The 22,667-nt window shown below is 45.6% G+C and overlaps 1 protein-coding gene and 2 long non-coding RNA genes across 3 annotated transcripts; 2 read left to right on the top strand and 1 right to left on the bottom strand.

Annotated features, from left to right (window-relative positions):
* Positions 1–11,818: 11,818 nt before the first annotated feature.
* Positions 11,819–12,571, bottom strand: LOC127328640 (beta-D-glucosyl crocetin beta-1,6-glucosyltransferase-like). The gene has a single exon (XM_051355229.2). The coding sequence runs from the start codon at positions 12,548–12,550 to the stop codon at positions 11,819–11,821; it is 732 nt and encodes a 243-aa protein (XP_051211189.2). The 5' UTR covers positions 12,551–12,571.
* Positions 12,572–15,493: 2,922 nt separating this feature from the next.
* Positions 15,494–16,154, top strand: LOC139835989 (uncharacterized). Its single transcript, XR_011751531.1, has 3 exons — positions 15,494–15,683; positions 15,762–15,941; positions 16,044–16,154. It is a non-coding gene; the product is annotated as an uncharacterized lncRNA (long non-coding RNA).
* A 12-nt stretch (positions 16,155–16,166) lies between these two features.
* LOC139835985 (uncharacterized) lies at positions 16,167–16,798 on the top strand. The gene is made up of 3 exons (XR_011751502.1): positions 16,167–16,312; positions 16,393–16,497; positions 16,599–16,798. It is a non-coding gene; the product is annotated as an uncharacterized lncRNA (long non-coding RNA).
* The last annotated feature ends 5,869 nt before the right edge of the window (positions 16,799–22,667 follow it).

Genomic DNA, 22,667 nt, shown 5'->3' with positions numbered 1-22,667 from the left:
TGCTATTATGGGAGAACCTACAACCTACTTGGAGCTTATGGAATGTTATAATTGTTATAGAGAATCAAGAACGGGAAAAGTAATGAGTGCTATGATAGAAAAATTAAATACAATTGCTAGAATCTTGCTTAGACGCCAGGATATAAACTGTTGCTCTCAACAGGATAAACAACTTAAATTTCAATGTGGCTTTAGTGAGGAATATTTTATTAAGAGCTATAATCGGAATTGCTATATTCATTATGGGTTCGAAGAGGTAGAACAATTTGTCTTATTTATGGGAGCCTCCGAGATAGAATCCTTCATGGTTGAGAATTATGAAACTTGTGCTATTTGTAAGGACCTTAAAGATTATGTCTCTACTATCCTTAATTCTTGCATAGAATGCTACAGTAGGAATCCTTATATCCTTGATTATAAAGAGAGACACATTAATGCACAAGAATGCACTCACAATTTGCAGGAACCGGTGGAAGAAGAAACTGATGAACCTGAAAGCGCATTGGATGAAAAAGAGGAGGAAATTGATGAACTTGAAAGCTCATTGGATGAAAAAGAAGAGGAGAGCGACGAACAAAAGGAGGAAGAATGGATTAGTTACCCATGCCAACCTTCTAATGAGAGTAACTCTTCATCTCTTACACTATTTGATTGTCCTCCATGCTTACCGGAAGAGGTTGAATGTTATGTTCCTGTGGATTCTCTTGAAATAGTACCTACGAGTAAAACTTGTGAGAATAATTATGCTACTGTTATATATGATAATCCATGCTACTTTGATAAATCTTATGATAATGCTTTGTTTGTGCCTGATGTCGAAATGCATGGTACTAAAGAATTTTGCTTAGCAAATGTTTATGATAAAGCTCTAGATGATGGTCCTATGTTACTTGATACTATTAATTGTACTACTAATGAAAATGGGATTGGAGAAGATTTAACTTATTCTATGAGTCCCATATCTCTTGAGATTGATCAACTACCTTGTTATATTATTAATAAAAGTAAGTTTGAAAGTTTAAATTCCACTATTCTTGAACTTGATAAAAATTATGTGTTTGTGGATCATGAAAAGTATGCTGCATGTGATAGTTATATTGTTGAGTTTGTTCATGAAGCTACTGAAAATTATTATGAGAGAGGAAAATATGGTTGTAGAAATTTTCATGGTACTGATACACCTCTCTATATGCTGAAATTGTTGAAATTACACTTGTTCTATCTTCCTATGCTTGTTACTTTGCTTTTCATGAACTTGTTTATTTACAAGATTCCTTTTCATAGGAAGCATGTTAGACTTAAATGTGTTTTGAAATTGCTTCTTAATGCTCTCTTTTGCTTCAAATACTATTTCTTGCGAGTGCATCATTAAAACTGCTAAGCCCATCTTAATGGCTATAAAGAAAGCAACTTCTTGGGAGATAACCCATGTGTTATTTTGCTACAGTACTTTGTTTTATATTTGTGTCTTGGAAGTTGTTTACTACTGTAGCAACCTCTCCTTATCTTAGTTTTGTGTTTTGTTGTGCCAAGTGAAGCCTCTAATCGAAGGTCGATACTAGATTTGGATTTCTGCGCAGAAACAGATTTCTTTGCTGCCACGAATCTGGGCAAAATTCTCTGTAGGTAACTCAGAAAATTATGCCAATTTACGTGAGTGATCCTCAGATATGTACGCAACTTTCATTAGTTTTGAGTTTTCTGATTTGAGCAACGGAAGTATTTTATTAAAATTCGTCTTTACTGGCTGTTCTGTTTTGGCAGATTCTGTCTCTGTTTTTTGCATTGTCTCTTGTGGACTTTAAGCGAGGTTTTCTAGACGTAGAGAGCTGTAGCTAATGTTTTATTGAGTTCTTGCAATGTGTCACTACAGGACCAAGGTGGATTCAAATTTTTTGAGTACTAACCCCTCTAATGAAGTTTATGAGAAGTTTGTTGTGAAGGAAGTTTTCAAGGGTCAAGAGAGGAGGATGATATATGATCAAGAAGAGTGAAAAGTCTAAGCTTGGGGATGCCCCCGTGGTTCATCCCTGCATATTTCAAGAAGACTCAAGCGTCTAAGCTTGGGGATGCCCAAGGCATCCCCTTCTTCATCAACTTATCAGGTTCCTCCCCTGAAACTATATTTTTATTCAGTCACATCATATGTGCTTTACTTGGAGCGTCTGTGTGTTTATTTTCGTTTTGTTTGTGTTTGAATAAGATCGGATCCTAGCAATCCTTGATTGGGAGAGATACACGCTCCGCTTTTTCATATGAACATTTGTTCTTCGTTTTACTTTTAATGTTCAATGATAAAAGTTGGAAGCTACAATACTTATCTTTATTTGGTTGGAAAAGGAAAATGCCTCATATGTCTTGGATAATTTGACACTTGGCAATTGTTTTGAGCTCTCAAGTGGATCATAAGTTTTTGCATGTAGTTTAAAACTATTAGTGGAGAACTACCGTAAAGCTTGTTAAAATTGGTTTGCATAATTGATCTCTCTTAAGGTCTAGATATTTTCTGGTAAAAGTGTTTGAGCAACAAGGAAGACAGTGTAGAGTATTATAATGCTTGCGATATGTTTTTTTATGTAAGTTTTGCTGTACCGGTTCATACTTGTGTTTGCTTCAAACAACCTTGCTAGCCTAAGCCTTGTATCGAGAGGGAATACTTCTCATGCATCCAAATCCTTGAGCCAACCACTATGCCAATTGTGTCCACCATATCTACCTACTATGTGGTATTTCCTGCCATTCCAAAGTAAATTGCTTGAGTGCTACCTTTAAATAATTCAAAATGCTTCTCAATTTGTGTTAATGTTTTATAGCTCATGAGGAAGTATGTGGTGTTTAGCTTTCAACCTTGTCATTTACTTTTGACGGACTCTCATATGGACTAGTGGCACATCCGCTTATCCAATAATTTTGCAAAAAGAGCTGGCAATGGGATTCCCAGTCCCGAATTAATTAACTTAAATAGACACTCCTCCATGGTATGTGATTGTTGGAAGGCACCCGAAGGATTCGGTTAGCCATGGCTTGTGTAAGCAAAGGTTGGGGGGAGTGTCATCATCATAATAAAACTAAAATAAAAAGGCACTCCTTCATGGTATGAGATTGTTGGCAGGCACCCGAGGATTCGGTTAGCCATGGTTTGTGAAAGAAAGGTTGGAAGGAGTGCCACCCAAAAATAAAAATTCATGGGAGCCGCTCTTGAAAGTCCGGTTGGCGAGGTAGTTAGTGTACCCATTACCATTCGTTGACAACAACAAACACCTCTCAAAATTTTACTTTTTTTTATGCTCTCTTTATGTTTTCAAAACCAAAGCTCTAGCACAAATATAGCAATCGATGCTTTCCTCTCTGAAGGGCCATTCTTTTACTTTTATGTTGAGTCAGTTTACCCACTTCCTTCCACCTTAGAAGCAAACACTTGTGTTAACTGTGCATTGATTCTTACATACTTGCATATTTGCATTCATCATATTACTTTATGTTGACAATATCCATGAGATATGCATGTTGAAAGTTGAAAGCATCCGCTGAAACTTATATCTTCCTTTGTGTTGCTTCGATGCCTTTACTTTGAATTTATTGCTTTATGAGTTAACTCTTATGCAAGAATTTTGATGCTTGTCTTGAAAGTACTCTTCATGAAAAGTTTTGCTATATGTTATCTACTTGTTAGCAACTATAGATCATTGCCTTGAGTCACTTCATTCATTTCATATGCTTTGTAATAGTATGATCAAGGTTATGTAAGTAGCATGTCACTACAGAAATTATTCTTTTTATCGTTTACCTGCTCGGGACGAGCAGGAACTAAGCTTGGGGATGCTGATACGCCTCCGACGTATCCATAATTTCTGTCATTCCATGCTTGTTTTATGACAATACTTACATGTTTTGCTTGCACTTTATAATGTTTTTATGCGTTTTCCGGAACTAACCTATTAACAAGATGCCACAGTGCCAGTTCCTGTTTTCTGCTGTTTTTGGTTCCAGAAAGGCTGTTCGGGCAATATTCTCGGAATTGGACGAAATCAACGCCAAACCTCCTATTTTCTCCGGAAGGCTCCAGAACACCGAAGAAGAGTCGGAGAGGGGCCGGGGGGCCACCACACCACATGGCGGCGCGGGCCAGGCCTAGGCCGCGCCGGCCTAGGGTGTGGCGCCCCCAGGTGCCCCCCTGCGCCGCCTCTTCGCCTATAAAAGCCCTTTCGACCTAAAAACGCAGTACCAATTGACGAAACTCCAGAAAAGTTACTGTGGCGCCGCCGCCATCGCGAAACTCCAATTCGGGGGACAGAACTCTGTTCCGGCACCCTGCCGGGATGGGGAAGTGCCCCCGGAAGCCATCTCCATCAACGCCACCGCCTCCGCCATGCTCCGTGAGTAGTTCCCCCATGGACTACGGGTTCTAGCAGTAGCTATGTCGGTATACTCTCCCCCATGTACTTCAATACAATGGTCTCATGAGCTGCCTTACATGATTGAGATTCATCTGATGTAATCGGTGTTGTGTTTGTTGGGATCCGATGGATGATACATTATGATTAGTCTATCTATAAAGTTTGTGAAGTTATTGTTGCTGCAATCTTGTTATGCTTAATGCTTGTCACTAGGGCCCGAGTGGCATGATCTTAGATTTGAGCTCTATATTGTTGCTTAGATTGTATCTACAAGTTGTATGCACATGTCACTGTCCGGAACCAATGGCCCCGAAGTGACAGAAATCGGGACAACCGGAGGGGATGGTAGTGATGTGAGGATCACATGTTTTCACGGTGTGTTAATGCTTTGCTCCGGTTCTCTATTAAAAGGAGTACCTTAATATCCAGAAGTTTCCCTTGAGGCCCGGCTGCCACCGGCTGGTAGGACAAAAGATGTTGTGCAAGTTTCTCATTGCGAGCACGTACGACTATATACGGAAAACATGCCTACATAATTAATAAGCCTGATGTTCTTTCTTAATGCTTTGATTCCTATCAATTGCCCAACTGTAATTTGTTCACCCAACACTTGTCACTTATTGGAGAGTTACCACTAGTGTAGATCGCTGGGAACCCCGGTCCATCTCTCATCATTATATACTTGTTCTACATGTCATTGGAAGTAGTATCAACTATCTTCTCGTGCCATTGCTCTCATATTGCTATTACTGCTGCTTTGTTACTGTTACTACTACTCTCATATTACTGCTACTTTCACATCACCCCTGTTGCTAGTGCTTTTCCAGGTGCAGCTGAATTGACAACTCAGTTGTTAAGGCTTATCAGTATTCTTTACCTCCCCTTGTGTCGAATCAATAAATTTGGGTTATACTACCCTCGAAGACTGTTGCGATCCCCTATACTTGTGGGTCATCACAAGGTTGGACCTTTGGTACCGGTTTGTGTTAGCAACCGGTACTAAAGGGTGCCTCATATGCTCACTGCCCCTCCCCCGCCCTCGATCCATTCTCATTTTCATCTCTCTCACATTTCTAAAACTTTTGCACCTCTCACACTCCAACAAATTTTCATTCTTTCTCCACCATTTTAACAAGATTAACGACCTCCATCTATCCAAGGGTTAGCAATATCATCCTTTCTTCCGGCGTTCCTAATTTAGCTCATTTCTTTGGTAGTTTAACTCGTACTATTTTTCTAGTGCTAGCAAGGTGTTTGATGAAATGCCTAAGTTAGGGATTTTACTTTTTTTATAATCAATTTGAGCTGAAATTATGGTATATTTTGTAGGTTTTAATTAGTATCATCCCCGTCCTCACCGCCGTCGATCGCTAGCGTCGTCCCCTAGCCGGCACCGTACAACCTCGGTGAGCCTCTTCTTTTTTATAAAAAAACTTAGTTTTATGTGATGAACTTGAATATTAATTAAGTTGGTCACTCATATATCCATGATGTTGTGTACTTAATGATTTTTGATATACATATAAAATGCAGATGAGTCGACAATGGATGTACGGTGACCGGTGCCATCCCGAGTTCATTACTGGCATGCATTATTTTCTCAACGTGGCTGAGGCAAACAGGCGGTCGAATGGTTTCATGTATTGTCCATGTAGTTCCTGTAAGAATATGAAGGATTACTCTACCTCGAAGACCCTTCACGTCCACCTGCTGGAGAATGGTTTCATGCCCAGCTATAATTGTTGGACCAAGCACGGAGAAAGAGGGGTTATATTGGAAGACAACGAAGAAGAAGAGGATAGTGACAACTATCCCTTATTCACTGAAGACGGTGGTAGTAGAATGGGGGAAGACGAAGCTGAAGAAGAGCTCATTTTCAATGAGCCGATTTTTGATGACCCGGATGACGATTTGGGTCGGGCCATTCTTGATGCGAAGATGAACTGCGGAAATGAAAAGGAGAGGTTGAAGTTGGAGAAAATGTTAGAGGATCACAACAAACTGTTGTACCCAAATTGCAAAAATGGTCAGAAAAAGCTGGGTACCACGCTGGAATTGCTGCAATGGAAGGCAGAGAATGGTACTTCTGACAAGGGATTTGAAAAGTTGCTGAAAATAATAAAGAAGATGCTTCCAGGGGAGAACGTGTTGCCCTCTAGCACGTACGAAGCAAAGAAGGTTGTCTGCCCTCTAGGATTAGAGGTGCAGAAGATACATGCATGCATCAATGACTGCATCCTCTACCGCGGGGAGTACGAGAATTTGAATGCATGCCCGGTATGTAGTGCATTGAGGTATAAGATCAGGCGAGATGACCCTGGCGATGTTGAGGGTGATTCCACCCCCAGGAAGAGGGTTCCTGCGAAGGTGATGTGGTATGCTCCTATAATACCACGGTTGAAACGTTTGTTCCAGAACAAAGAGCATGCCAAGGTTGCGATGGCACAAAGAGGACCGTAAGAAAGATGTGATGCTGAGACACCCCGCTGACGGGTCGCAGTGGAGAAAAATCGACAGAGAGTTCAAGTCATTTTCAGATGACGCAAGGAACTTAAGATTTGGTCTAAGTACAGATGGCTTTAATCCTTTCGGGGAGCAGAGCTCCAGTCATAGCACCTGGCCAGTGACTCTATGTATCTATAACCTTCCTCCTTGGTTGTGCATGAAGCGGAAGTTCATTATGATGCCAGTGCTCATCCAGGGCCCGAAGCAACCCGGCAACGACATTGATGTGTACCTGAGGCCATTGGTTGAAGAACTTTTAGAGTTGTGGCGTGACGAAGGTGTACCTGTGTGGGATGAGCACGAACAAAAGGAATTTAACCTACGAGCGTTGTTATTTGTAACCATCAATGATTGGCCTGCTCTTGGTAACATTTCAGGGCAGTCAAACAAGGGATACAATGCATGCACACACTGTTTAGGTGAGACTGATAGTAATTATTTGGGAAACAAGAATGTGTACCTGGGGCATCGTCGATTTCTTCCAAAACAACATCACGTAAGAAAGAGAGGAAAGCATTTCGGAGGTTAGGCAGATAACCGAACGAAGCCTACCCGCCCTAATGGGGAAGTTATATATGATATGGTCAAGGATTTAAAAGTAATCTTTGGAAAGGGTCCCGGCGGACAATCTGTTCCGCATGATGTTGACGGACACGTACCCATGTGGAAGAAGAAGTCATTATTTTGGGAGCTACCCTACTGGAAATTCTTAGAGGTTCACTCTGCAATCGACGTGATGCACGTGACGAAAAATCTTTGTGTGAACCTGCTAAACTTCTTGGGCGTGTATGGGAAGACAAAAGATACACCGGATGCACGGCAGGACCAGCAAAGTATCCATGAAGGAAACAACCTGAATCCAGAGAAGTATCAAGGTCCTGCCAGCTATGCTCTTACCAAAGAGGAGAAGGAGATCTTTTTTGAAGTCCTGAGTAGCATCAAGGTCCCGTCTGGCTTCTCGTCGAATATAAAGGGAATAATAAACATGTCGGAGAAAAAGTTTCAAAACCTAAAGTCTCATGACTGCCACGTGATTATGACACAATTACTTCCGGTTGCATTGAGGGGGCTTCTGCCGGAAAATGTTCGAGTACCCATTGTGAAGCTATGTGCATTCCTCAATGCAATTTCTCAGAAGGTGATCAATCCACTTACTCTACAAAATTTACAGAAGGATGTGGTCCAATGTCTAGTCAGCTTCGAGTTGGTGTTCCCACCATCCTTCTTCAATATTATGACACATCTCCTAGTTCACCTGGTCGAAGAGATTGGCGTTCTCGGTCCTGTATTTCTACACAACATGTTCCCCTTTGAGAGATTCATGGGAGTCTTAAAGAAGTACGTTCATAACCGTGCTAGGCCAGAAGGAAGCATCTCCAAGGGCTATGGAACAGAGGAGGTCATTGAGTTTTGTGTTGACTTTATTCCTGACCTTAAGCCGATCGGTGTTCCTGAATCGCGCTATGAGGGGAGACTGCGTGGAAAAGGCACGCTGGGAAAGAAATCAGCAACGTGTATGGACGGACATTCTTTCACTCAAGCACACTACACAGTTCTACATAATTCCATCTTGGTGGCTCCGTACAAAGAGGAACACAAGGAGATCTTACGCTCTAAATACCCGGAGCAACGTGAAGATTGGATTGATGGAGAACACATGAAGACTTTCGGCGGTTGGTTGCAAACACGTCTCATGAATGTCACCGATGACGAGCAGCTGTACTTGTTGGCCAAGCAACCATCTTCTACTATATCGACTTTTCAAGGGTACGAGATTAATGGGAACACATTTTACACTTTCGCCCAAGACAAAAAGAGCACCAACCAAAACAGTGGTGTCCGCTTTGATGCAGAAGATGGCAATGGGAACAAGGTCACATATTATGGGTACATAGAGGAGATATGGGAACTTGACTATGGACCTAATTTCAAGGTCCCTTTGTTCCGGTGTAAATGGTTCAACCTGAAAGACGGGGTACAGGTAGACCCGCAGTACGGAATGACTACAGTGGATTTCAAGAATCTTGGGTACGACACCGAACCATTCATCCTAGCCAGTGAAGTGGCTCAGGTTTTTTATGTGAAGGATATGTCTAGCAAACCGAAAAAAAGAAAAGAAAGGCAAGAGGACACATCATACGATGAGCCAAAGCGGCACATAGTTCTTTCAGGAAAAAGAAACATCGTGGGAGTAGAGGACAAGACAGACATGTCAGAAGATTATAATAAGTTTGACGATATTCCACCCTTCAAGGTAAAAATTGACCCAAGCATCATCTTAAACAATGAAGATTGTCCATGGTTGCGTCGCAGTAAGAAGAAAGGGAAACGGGCGAAGAAAACTCAGAAGACTAGGTAGCTACATATAGGGATCATAACTTGTGTATCTCAATATGGAAATCACTTTTGTGTAATGATGTTACTGTATGTAAGATATTAACAATGGAGATGGTTGGCTTGTTTTACTAGTTAAGTCACGGGCTTGCAGGGAAATTTTTCCGAGGCGGAACTTCCGAATATGCCATATATAGGGCATGTGCACCAAGGGCATATTCGAGAAGTTCCGCCACGGGAGATTTCCCAACCCTTTCCGCAACATTGTTAGAGGAGATGGAGTCTTCCACGGGCTTGCAGGGAAATTTTTCCGAGGCGGAACTTCCGAAGATGCCATATGGCGTGTGCACCAAGGGCATCTTCGACAAGTTCCGCCACGGGAGATTTCCCAACCCTTTCCCCAACATTGTTAGAGGAGATGGAGTCTTCCACGGGCTTGCAGGGAAATTTTTCCGAGGCGGAACTTCCGAAGATGCCATAGGGCGTGTGCACCAAGGGCATCTTCGACAAGTTCCGCCACGGGAGATTTCCCAACCCTTTCCTCCATCCATGGTGATGAAACTCTCCATCCATGTTGGCTTGTTGAGCTGCTTCCCATGGTGTATCGATGCTCCTTTTATAGGCAGAGCGTCCTTATCCTGCCGACAGCTTTAGTACCGGTTGCAGACACGAACCGGTACTAAAGGTTACCCACGCGTCCTTATCCCACCGACAGGGCGTCGTGCGCTACATACTTTATCTCATCGAGCAGGGCGTCCTTATCCTGCCGACAGCTTTAGTATCGGTTGCAGACACGAACCGGTACTAAAGGTTACCCACGCGTCCTTATCCCACCGACAGGGCGTCGTGCGCTACATACTTTATCTCATCGAGCAGGGCGTCCTTATCCTGCCGACAGCTTTAGTACCGGTTGCACCCACCAACCGGTACTAAAGGTTACCCACGCGTCCTTATCCCACCGACAGGGCGTCATGCGCTACATACTTTATCTCATCGAGCAGGGCGTCCTTATCCTGCCGATAGCTTTAGTACCGGTTGCACCCACCAACCGGTACTAAAGGTTTGCCTCTGTCTTCCCGCCTATTTTCTTCCCACGCTTTCCACCGGTTCCCGCCTTTGTCTTCCCGCCATTTTTTCACTATATATATGTAGGCTTGGCCACCATTTACATATCACATCTAGACTCATATCTGCAAACCTCATCATTCTCTCCCATGGCTTCCATCGCATCTCTAACCCCCCGGGAGGCGGAGGCGCTTTGCGCCTCGAACTACCCCTGCCCGCCGGGCTACCGCGTCCCGACCGGCTGGTTGCTAAGCATCGGAGGCGTACCGGTCCCTCCAGTCCCTCTAGGTGTGGCGCGCGAGATGGCCATCACGAACCACTACTACTTCGAGCTCACGCCAGAGCAGCGGAGGAATCCCCAGTGGCATCCCGACTACAGCCCGACTTGGGAAAGCTTCTTCATCAATCGGCGTGAGAGGGCGCTTTTCCAGGCATGAGGAGGGCGGTCCGCCTCCTTCGAACTTCAACGAGGCCGGCCATCGACTGTGGTGGCGCGGCCGGACTCTCCAGGGCGTCATGGCCTACCGTGGCCCCCGCCTGCGCTACCCTCAGTCCCAGCCCACGCGTGCTCACCCGCCGACCGGAGAGTACCGCGACCCCGATGCCAGCGACGATGATGACGGCGACTACGACGACTATGTATTTTAATTCGAGTTCAATCGTAATAAATTTTTATTCCCGCCCTTTCTTTCCCGCCTTTTTCCATCGTACGTGGCGGGAAAGTTTCCCGCGCGGACGGCGTCGTGGCAAGAGTAAAGAATAGAAATAGATAATATATAGAAAAGAATTAGAAAATATATAGAAAAGAAATATAAAAAAGGATATAGAAAACAAATAGAAAAGAAAACAAACGGAAATAGAAAAAGAAATAGAAAAGAAATAGAGAAGAAAAGAAACAGAAAATAAAAAGAAAAGAAAAGGAACACAAAAGAAAAGAAAAAAAACAGAAAAGAAAAGAAAGAAGAAACAGAAAACAAAATAAATAGAAAAGAAATATAAAAGAAAAGAAACACAAAAGAAAGGGGAACGAAAATGAAAAGAAAAGAAATAGAAAATGAAAAGAAATAGAAAATGAAAAGAAAAGAAATAGAAAATGAAAAGAAATAGAAAATGAAAAGAAAAGAAAAGAAACACAAAATAAAAGGAAAAAGAAACAGAAAAGAAAGAAGAAAACGGTAAAGAAAAAGAAACAAAGAAAAGAAAAGAAAACAGTAAAAGAAAAAGGAAAACAAAAAAAATACATTTGGTACCGGTTGGTAGCACCAACCGGTACGAAAGGTCTTTCGTACCGGTTGGTGGCACCAACTGGTACCAAAGGTCGATCCCCCTGTTTAGGACTTAGCCGGCGACCGAAAATCCCCAAATCCCCTCATTCTCTCCCTTAGCCGCGCAACGAAGCAGAGACGCCGACGCCGCCGAAGCACCCACGCCGCCGACGCACCCACACCGCCGCCAACGCAGCCGCCGCCGCCCGCAGGTAACCTCCCCGGCCCTCTCCTCCTTCTTTCCCTCCCTAGCTACCGCCGTGCCCACTGCCCGCAAGGTGTTCGACGACGAGACGCCGCTCCGCCCGTCCGCCAACGAGAACTCTGGCTCGCCACCATGGGAACGCCCGCCGCCATGGATCCAGCACCGAGCTCCACCCGCAGTGGGTCGGGCACGAGCGCGGTGCCGCCGTCGCAGCGGATGGCGAGCAGCGCGGTGTACTTGGCGTCCTCGTCGGGGCCGCCGAGGCTGATGGCCTCGAACGGGAACGCGCGGGGGACGCGCTCGTTATGGAGGCAGTGGGCGAAGAAGGCCGTGGCGGCGGCGCTGCACGTGCTAAAGTGCACGGCCGGCACCCCGCGCGCGGCGGCCTCGAGCGGCGCCCACGGCTGGATGAAGTCATAGAGGAGGACGTCCGGGCGCGGGCGGAGGCCGTCGAGCAGCGCGCCGAAGCGGGGCGCGGCGAGGTCGCAGGAGCGCTTGAGGGCCGGCATGAGGCGGGCCGGGAGGCGCTTGGTGGTGTGCAGCGCGGGCGGGAGGTCCGGGAGCGAGGGGAGGTGGAGCGAGACGAGGTTGATCCTGTCCGTCTGGTGGCAAGCGAGGGGCGCGAGGTTGGCCGGCGTGGAGACGAGGTGGACGACGACGTCGAGGTGGGAGGTGACGGCGGTGAGGCGCCTGGCTAGCTCGAGGTACGGGTTGATGTGGCCGTGCGCCAGCCACGGGAACATTACCACGCTCATGCGCTCGCGCTCCGCCTGTGCCATGGCCGGCGATCGATTTGTCAGTCGGATCAATACAGTGTAGCTAGCCATATATAATATATGTAGTAAGTCAACTTATTTTGCAATTGTGCTAAAAAAATAAATCTATCATACTATTTATATGTGTATTCCTTTGAGGGGAGAATATCGAGTTTATGTTCAAAGGTAAAGTGATTACGAGATATCCGCCGCAACGCGCGGGCACTTAGCTCACCAGCGTGGACGACGCGCTCTTGCGGAACGACGACTCCTTCATTGTCGTCGTCGCCTCGGTGCTGCACCGGCTCCTTCATTGTCGTCGTCGCCTCGGTGGGTTAATTACCGGAGGGCACACTGCCGGTGTTAGGGTTAGGGTCCGTAGCGGTGCCGAGTCCGTGGCGGTGCCGCCGTGACATAGAGAGAAGAGCGAGAGGAGGAGCGCCGAGTGTTAGGGTTAGGGTCTGTAGCGGTGCCGAGTCCGTGGCGGTGCCGCTGCGACATAGAGAGAAGAGCGAGAGGAGGAGGGGGAACACCGTGTCCGTGGTCGTGGCGGTCCGTTAGGGTTTTTTTGCTTTCTTCATTTCAATTGTTATCCATCTAGCAATCTGTTAATTTTGCTTTCTTAATTTTGTAGTGACATTGAGGTATGGAGGACGGCACCTTCGTCCGAGATGAGGAGGGGGAAGAAGCGGTGCAGCAATTGATCTATGAGAGTGCCCGTGGTCCGGAACCCGACGATGGAGATGACAACGATTTCCAAGACTTTCTGAATGATTTCGGCGAGGGACTTGAGTCTGAACAAATTAGAAGAGACAACGAAGTGTCCATCACAAACTCCGGCGAGGTGTATATCTATGTATCAATTAGTCTATATGTTCATCCCTAGATGCATTCATTTATTTGTATTGCACTTATTAACGAATAATTTTTTCTTTTAGCCTTCTGGATCATCGAGCAAGTCTGTTAGATCAAAACGAGGCCCGACGCGGGTGCTAAAGGGCGAGGGCAGGTTAGCCCTCACGGCATTCAAGGATAATGGTGAACCAGTGCAGCCCAAGGAGTTTTGCCGCAAATTTACAAGTCAATCCGGAGTTATTGTTAGGGACCATGTACCGATCAGCATTCAAGAGTGGCATAAGCCGAAGAACCCGGAGAGTGGTGCTAGTTATGTCAATGACAAGATGAAAAAATTTCTTTGGGACACGCTAATGACAAAGTTCAGCCTACCGGAAGACATGACGGAAGGCCAGAAGAATAAAGTCAAGGAATGGACATGGAAGAAGATGGCCATACAATTCCAGACCTTCAAGAAAAATTTATGGGACAAATATAAGAATGAAGATCCAGTATTCGATGATAATCTAGTGAAGATAAAAGATCACTGGGCCGCATTTAAGGATTATAAGAAATCGTCTACTTTTGTGTCCCGATCGAAGAAAAATACCGAAAATGCTGCAAAGAAGAAACTTCCGCATCATTTGGGGTCAGGTGGCTACAAGAGTGCCATTCCGAAGTGGACAGCGTTTGAGAATAAACTGATTGATCATGGAATCACTCCACAGACATGGGACTGGCCCGAACGGTCCAAGTTCTGGTTGTTCGCTCATGGGGCAGGGTTGGACCCAAAGACAGGGTTGATCGTTGCGAAGGGAAAATGGAAGGAAAAAATTGAGGCAATTGTACCGAAGCTTGTAGATGCAATTGAAAAGGTCAGAAAGGGAGAGTACATTCCCGATCGAGAGAATGACGAGCTGACACTCGCTCTGGGGAACCCTGAACATGTTGGATGGGTACGAGCTCGCCCAGGTCTCACCATGAAGGAAGCGTGGCCGGACAGCGCTGACACTTATAGAAGCCGTTCGCGAAAGAAGAAGAAGGACGCCGACATTGTAATGGAATTGTTAACTAGGGTGGAGGCTCTTGAGAGAAATCAGAGGGCACCTGATCAGCCGCTGTTTCTACAGGATCCACAAGCCGATGCTGCCCCATCTCAGTGAAGAAGCAGTGTCGGTTCCTCGCATCTTGACGGATGTGGAGGAAGCTACCCCGTGGATTATGTCACGGAGAAGACAGATTGCGAGCTACATATGTTAATCAGGACCGCGTCTGTTAAGGTGGCGGTCAGCTATGTGTACCCAAGTGAAGATGGAGCAATGCACCATCATATGCCCATTCCACCTGGTTGTGTTCGTGTCGGGGTGGATGAAGTTGTTTTGGGTTTTGAAAAAGTGGAGCTTGATATTCCTAGAGGTGAAGATGAGAGGACACTGGCCGATGTCAAGCACGGTTTCGCCCTATGGCCGAAGAAGTACGTCGTCCTTTTGCAAAGGCCACCGACTCCTACACATGAGCAGCAAATGCCATCGACTCCTCCTGGTGGCAGTCCTGGTGAGCAGCCAAGTCCACACCTACCTGAGAGGGACCCCAGCGTGAGTCCACCATCTCGAGATCCTCCGCGTAAGACAGCGTCCGTTAAGCGGAACGGTACGCCGCCTAGGAAGAAAGCTAGAAAGGAGAAACAACTGCCGCCTACTGAGAAGTTACCTTGGGAAAAAACTCCAGAGGAAAACGCGGAGGCCGTTCAGGCCGAGGTGAAGAAATTTTTTGCACCGAAAGTGCCAGAGATACCTTTCGAGAAGACACTAGATCGGGTGAAAGTTGTGCGTACCATTGACAATCTATATGACCCTGTACCATCGCTGCCATCTGACTATGCGCGTTCTATTGAAAGGTCGTATGACAAGATGATCGAGGCGACAAAACCCGTTCAATCGGGTATCAGGGAGATAAAAGGGATACACAGTGTCTACTAGCTCGGACAACAACCCGTTCAATCGGTCGCCCCTCTCAAGGTGTTTGACGGGAAAACCGTTCAAAGTTCTCGACAAGACGCAACTGATTACGCCTTCGCTGAACGAGCATATCAGTTTGTTCAACGGAAAGATTTGGTCGAGAATCTCAGGAAGGTACCAACATGTATGCGTAACTTGCATTCGTGGTACCTTAAGGCCTCAAAGGAAGGGATCGAGACTATCATGGTGCGAGTTAGGGAAGAGCACTACTTCCAGGAGTACTGTGTGAACGTTGACTTCGCCGAACTCTTTCAGTTATACAATCTCCGGGCCCTCGACAAATCAATCATCAGTTGCTATTGTCTGTAAGTGATTTATTTATTTAATTTGAGAAGTCGTTCATTGTCTGCAGATTATAATCTTTTGTGCGCTATATTATGCAGATCGAAGATGCTCGAATGCAAAAGGGACGATATCACAGACATTGGGTTCATTGACCCGCACACAATGCATGTTAAAACCATAGAGAATCCCCTCTATAACAAGGATACACCGCAGACTTTGCTAAGGTTTTTGAAGCGACAACGTGACAAAAAGCTAATACTTTGGCCTTACAACTTCGAGTGAGTCTTACTATCTTATAACACATTATATTTTGCTCACTGTATGTCAAAATTTTAACTAATGACTTATATATATGACACTACATATTGAAACGTGCGTAGGTTTCACTTTATTCTTCTCGTCATCAATTTGGAAATTGGAGAAGTTGAAGTCTTGGACTCACTAAGCAAAAAAAAGGATCTATACGTGTCTTGTTTTTTAATGCTCAGAAGGTAATTTTAATTCTTATCGGTTTGTTTCGTTAATTTCCTGCTTTGAACTAATTGATGACTCTTTTATGCATTTTCTTTTGTCGAGCAGCGTATGGCAAACTTTCATCAAGGAAGATACGTCCCGTGAATGGACACCGAAGCTGCGATGGCGTGCGAAAGTAAGTAGTACTACCTAGGTCCACACACCTTTTAATTATCATACTTGACTATTGTTTGATTGAATTATATTCTTGTAAAGAAATGCCCGCAACAACCTCCGGGGACCGATCTCTGTGGATTCTTCGTTTGCGAGTACATCCGCAGAATTGTCAACGAGAGAACGAATAATGAAAGAAATAAAGAGGTACAAAAACAATCTTCACATATTTGTTTTGTTATCATAAGTTGTGCTGAGTTTCAGTAATAGTTGTTTCATGTATTCATTTGTATCTTATTCTTTTATAGTTGGCAAGAAAGCGGAACAAGCTCCCACTCGATGACCGCTTCATAGCAATAGGCGAGGAATTGGCGGGATTTTTCCTTCGGGACGTCATACCACCACTCGCAGAGTACCACTATGAATGAAGATGTACATGTTACATATATAGTTGACTCGAAGAGTACCACTATGCTACATGTAATAGACATATATAGAGTACGCCTCGGAGAGCACCACTATGCATGAAGATCGATCTTCATGCATAGTGCTACTTAATTTGCGATCTTATGCAATAACATGTGTGTTATATTATATGCACCAACTTGCTATGCATCATCTTGATCTTCATGTACTACCTAAACCCAAACGCGTTTCTGGTGCATCGACGCGATATGAAACAAACCGATATCCCTAAACCCCTCCAAAAACCCTAAAAAGCCTATTCTCTGCCGCGGCAGAGATTTGGGCAAATTCCCTGCCGCGGGGGGAACCTTTGGTACCGGTTCGTATTACCAACCGGTACCAAAGATCCTTAGCCCTGAGCTCTCCTGGTGGCCCACGTGGAGGCCCCTTTTATACCGGTTCGTAAGCAACCGGTACGAAAGGGGGGGGGGGCTTTAGTGCCGGAAGTTTTATACCGGTTGCAAAACCGGTACGAATGCCCCTCTGGAACCGGTACGAATGGACGTTTTTCTACTAGTGGCTCTATGGCCACAGAGTTTTATAAGAAGCGATATACATCAGAGGGGGTTGAAATATGAGCAATGTGCTTGATGCCGTTCCGGTTAAAGTTGATGGGACTACGAATGCTAATCTGTTGGCGCCTTATACGGAGGAGGAGGAGGTAAAAATAACATTGTTTCAAATGTTTCCGACTAAGGAACCTGGGCCGAATGGATTTCCAGCCCATTTTGACCAGCGACACTGGGACCTTTAATTGTGGTCCGGAGGTGACAAAATCAGTGCTTAATGCACTTGATGGTGGAGAGGATATGAGTGAGATCAATAAGATTTTTATTGTAATGATACCAAAAGTTCCTAGTCCGACCTCACTCACGCAATTTAGACCAATTATTCTATGCAATGTAATACATAAAGTTGTATAAAAACAATCGCTAACCGGTTGAAACTGATCTTGCCGAGCATAGTATCTGATGATCAATCAGCTTTTGTTCCAGGGAGGTTGATTACTAATAATATCATAACGGCATATGAATGCCTGCATTTCATGAAGAGGGGCAAAGCAAAGAGATTTTGCACCCTAAAACTAGATATGATGAAGGCCTATGACAGGGTGGAGTGGCAATATTTGGAGGCCATAATGTTGAAACATGGATTCCATCCCATGTGGGTTGCTTTGGTGATGAGGTGTGTAACCTCTGTTTCTTTTTCTGTGTTGTTCAATGGATCAAGAACAGTGGAGTTTACACCTTCGCGGGGTTTGAGGCAAGGTGATCCCATTTTGCCTTATTTATTTCTGCTAGCGGCGGAATGTTTATCATGCATGTTGAAAAGGAGGGGAATTTCAGAAAACTCACGTGGCATCCAAGTGGTGTCAATGGCTCCCCAGTGAACCATCTTTTATTTCCGGACGATAGCCTGATGTTTCTTGCAGCGAATACTCAAGGTGCATATGCGATTATGGAGGTGTTGGAGAAGTATAGCAGGGCTTCTGGACATAAGGTGAATCTGGATAAATCTTCAGTTCATTTTAGCAAGCCAGGCCAAAGATAGTAGGAGAGTTGATGGATCTAGCAAACAAATGGGCTAACGGCAAAGATGCAGCCAGCAACAAACGAGCAAGGTCACCTGAAGAGGATCGGTTGAGGCGTATAAATGATCGCAGACGACGGCCACAGAACTACGACGATTACGATCGATCTGCGCAAGTTGCGGTTGGCTTCACAAGAAAAGATGATAGAAAATATGAATATCGCAGCAGCAGATATCAAGGCAGCTATCGAGATGAGCCAAGTTCCAGCAGGTAGACGTACAAGCCTAGGCCGAGGTTCCAGCCGCAGCCTGAGTTGACAGAGGTGCAAGGATTGCCCTCCTTCCTCCTCAAAGATGACACATCACCCAAGTCCTCCTCACGGATCCCTAGCATGGCCATCATGCTCTCCACATCATCCACACCTGCTTTCTCTAATCCAGCTCTAGAGTTCTTTGTCATCGTAGTCATAGCCAACACTACAAATTAGAGTTGGTCTATCACCGAACACCTAGATCGTATCCAAGCACCAAATGTCCAAGGCCGGCAGGGGTACAAGGACCCCCTTGATTAGCCCGAGACACTCATCGCACAGTTCAACAAGGGATCGGACGTGAAACCTCAATGTCGGCAGTGAGAGCCAAAAAAAAGTATAAACCCTAATGAAAGGGGTAAATTGCTTAGGAGGATGCTACCAAGGAAGGTATTCGAGAGTATAAAACTATGCGTGGGCTAGATTGTCCCTTTATCGGATGCTGATCCAAATGGGCTAGATGACTGATGCCCACAAGTATAGGGGATCGATGAAATCTTCGATGGGTAGTATTGCCCAAATTTATAGTTCGACACAAGTGAAACACAAGAATATCAATAAGACTTTGGAAATTGGGATGTCACTCTCAACCAACCTTCCGTATCAATAAATTCACAAAGAAAGTGGTGATTTATAGCAGTTGATTCAAAGCAATGGAACAAGTAGTAAACAACGGCAGCGGATTTCTAGTTTTCACCCGGAAGTAGTGATATATGTGTAACTTCTAGTGGCTAAAGGCATAGGCATGAGGTGATAGAGGGGTGTTGCATGAATGATATTGATCATATAATGTAATCCTAATAACATGGCATTTATCTCTAATTCAGTTGTGTGTAGGTGTGATCCTAATATAGTTATGCATACTAACCAAGAGAATTTTGTTGGGCGACGCAGCAGAAAAACAAAACTTTTCTCTACACGGTACACCTAGGAACTAGCTCAGGAACGAAGGCCACGTGGATTACCACTAGACGAGCAGGTGCAGAACTTGATGAAGTGCGTTGGAGTAGTGCAGTCCTCAATCCGTTCCAAGCCGATTCTACGAACATGTCTCGGATCCGCGAACTCCTTCGCCTTGAAGCATCACACGTGCAACACCTCTGCTCGTATCCACACGTACGAGGAGGAGCACCGATGGTGGACTGCTAGATCCAGTACGACGGCTGGACTGAGTGGGGCTAGGGTTTCCAACTCACGGAATGTTCTAAGTGTGCCCTTTGGGCAACATCTGTACCACTTTATATAGGGAGTGAGTGTGGGCTTCACAACACTTGCAGTCCACTTACTTGGGCCCTTTCTTGGTCACTGTGAGTCCAACTCACTGACTCAGTCCTGGTCCGGTTCGAGTCCAACTCGAACCGACTTCATTTTAGGTTGGATCACATCCAACTGGCTTTTTGCTCTTAAGTGTCCCGTCGTGGCTCCGAGTCTCAGTCACTCCCATGAACACTTGTCTCAATTCGATAACTTGTAGCGGCTCCTAGCAGAACTTGCCAACTCCCAAGTGACGTAAAGTCATGGCGACTAACCTTTTAATATGACATATGTCTAAGTCCTTTTTGCCTCACGATATACCTTTTGAAGATATAGGCGAGCTGTCGTCATCCTTTAACAGCTCAACTCTTTTCTCGATCCGTGATATGTGATTCGCCTGTCTAACCCTTAGTCGACGCGTTGTTTAACACTTAACCGAGTCGCTGATGGCTGTGAAATACACCAATTTTTCTTGCGTTAAACCCTTAGCTAAGTTAAGAAATTGACTAAGTTTACCTCTCAACTTGCCAGTAATGACTAATTAATCTAAATATGTGCAATCTCTTCTATTTTTGGATGATATGCAGGAAATCACGTCATAATGACAAACGGACCTGCAATTACTCAAGAAAACCACGTCACGAGAATGGCAAAGTTGACTACGCTCGAAGAGACGGTTCCAGGGGCTTTAACGGGCATCGGTACGGGCAATCCCTGCCCATACTGTGCGCCCGTACCTTGTGCCGCTGCATTCCCGAGGTCAAACCCTATAAGTTTTGTGAAGGGGCCGACGCCAAACAGAGAGAAATTCGTCACCAAACAGAGCCGCCATCCATCAGATTCATCTGCACCACACCGAAGGAGATCCACCACCATAGTTCATCCATCACATATCCCATCTCCTCCATAGCCATAGCCATCACCATTGTAATAAAGATCTCCTTGAGAATTGGCTACCATTGTAAGAATATTGTGATTTCAATCTAAGTATTTTGCACAATGATTTCTATCTTTATATTTGATCTTGATATTATGTGTGAAGTCAAAATGGGCTGCGGGTTGGGGTGAATCCTCGCAGAGTTTATGTGCATCTAATCTTATTATATGTGTAAGGCTTGAATAGGATTTTTGCAATATTGTATCCTTGTCTCTTTGCCTCGTCTTGGTGATCTGCAGGTACCCATATCATTTGATTCGATCAAGGGAAGAGGTAGGATGAGTGGAGAACGGTGTGTGTCGTTGCCTATTCGGCGGTGCCTCGGAGGAGGGATCCTCAGGAGGGGGAGAATAAGTAGGGGGCCATTGGGCAGAGAGTCCTCGGGACGGTGGTACGCGATTTACCCAGCTTTGGAACACCTGCTCGGAGTCAGGGCCTACTGCAGCTTGTCTGGAAATATGTGGGCGCTTTCGCGTTGTTACAATGAGTTGTGGTTGTGCCTCTAGGGCTCCTAGGATCCGGCTTATAAAGGCGCTCGGATCTAGGGTTTACACGGAGAGTCCTAGCCGGAATACAAGATGCCTTACTGCGGAATATTACGTTGCCGTGCACGTCAAGGATCCACCATTCCTTATGCGCCGCATTGGATCCGGATACTTCATGGGCCTTCACAGATCTGACTATCTTCATATGGCGGTTAAGATCCGGCCCCTGTTATCTGGGCTGGACTTCATCCATCTTGATCTACAGCAACTGGGCTGCCCGATGGGCCGTATGCCACCATCACCGTCTATGGGCCACCCGGGCATGCCGGATCTAGGCCATGCTGTTGGTATACCCATAAAGTATACCCACAACAGTAGCCCCCGAAGTTCTCCGAGATTCATCATTCCTCCGACTTCACTCAGCTCAGATCCAAATAGAATCTTGAAGAGCTTCTGAACTTTCCTCGTTTCCGACTTTATTCATCCGGAAACCATTTGTTCTTCTGCAACGGCAATGTAGCAGATTTTTTGCCCACATCGCGCACAACTTCCTCTTTTCCCACGCTAAATTTTTGGAGATGCGAATCTTCAGCCGGAATTTTCGGAGGTGCACAGTTAGGTCACCACGGCGTTGTTTTACCACTTTTAACCTAATACACGTGGCGGCCATCCAATGGTGTGACTGTTCCGTTCCCACCGTTGGATCCGGCTCACGAATCTCCGCGTGGGGTCTATAAATACCCCTCGCGTCCGGTAACTTTTCATTCGTTTCACCGCATTCCCACTTCGTCTTCTTCCACGCGACAGCGCCGCCCCACAGATCTAAACTCCGACGAGCTCTTCCGCAGAAAGCTTCGTTCGCCGTTGCTCCAGTGCCGCTCCCGACCCGAGCTGCGCGCGGCTGAACGGGAAATCTCTCCCGCCGCCGAAACGTGGTCATCTGGAGCCGCACGCGTCAAGTCTGACGACCTCGACCTTGCCGGCGCAACGGGGAACCGCCACGCCATTGCCGGTAAGCTCGCCGGACTCATAGAAGAAGGCTTAGGTAGCTTAGTTTAGTTCCAGATACTCAGATTATTTCACCACATGCATGCAGCTGGAAGCATGTCCACTAGTTCACCTAAGTGTAGTGATAGTTCTCCGAATAGTCCGGAATCAAGCTCAAAAGAACCAAGTTTTCCGGAACCGGCCATTAGCTTTCCTACCACCACATATTTCCAACACCCGGTTAGCTCAACTTTCTCCGCATCTTCCAGCAACGCACTAGGCCGGATCCCAACCCTCCAAGAGATCCAAGAAGAACTCGAGGGTCAAGCAAGACTAGCCGCAAAAGTGCAGGAGGTGGAGCTGAAGAAGGGTTCCAAGGCTCAGAACCGTGAAGGTGAAAAAGGGCAG

The sequence above is a fragment of the Lolium perenne genome, chromosome 1 (genome assembly GCF_019359855.2).
Source record: "Lolium perenne isolate Kyuss_39 chromosome 1, Kyuss_2.0, whole genome shotgun sequence".
In the NCBI taxonomy this organism is placed as follows: domain Eukaryota; kingdom Viridiplantae; phylum Streptophyta; class Magnoliopsida; order Poales; family Poaceae; genus Lolium; species Lolium perenne.
This window is presented reverse-complemented; position numbering and strand designations above follow the sequence as displayed.

Coding starts and splice junctions, on each gene's coding strand:
- LOC127328640 (XM_051355229.2), bottom strand. CDS start 12,550: ATGGCACAGGCGGAGCGCGAGCGCATGAGCGTGGTAATGTTCCCGTGG.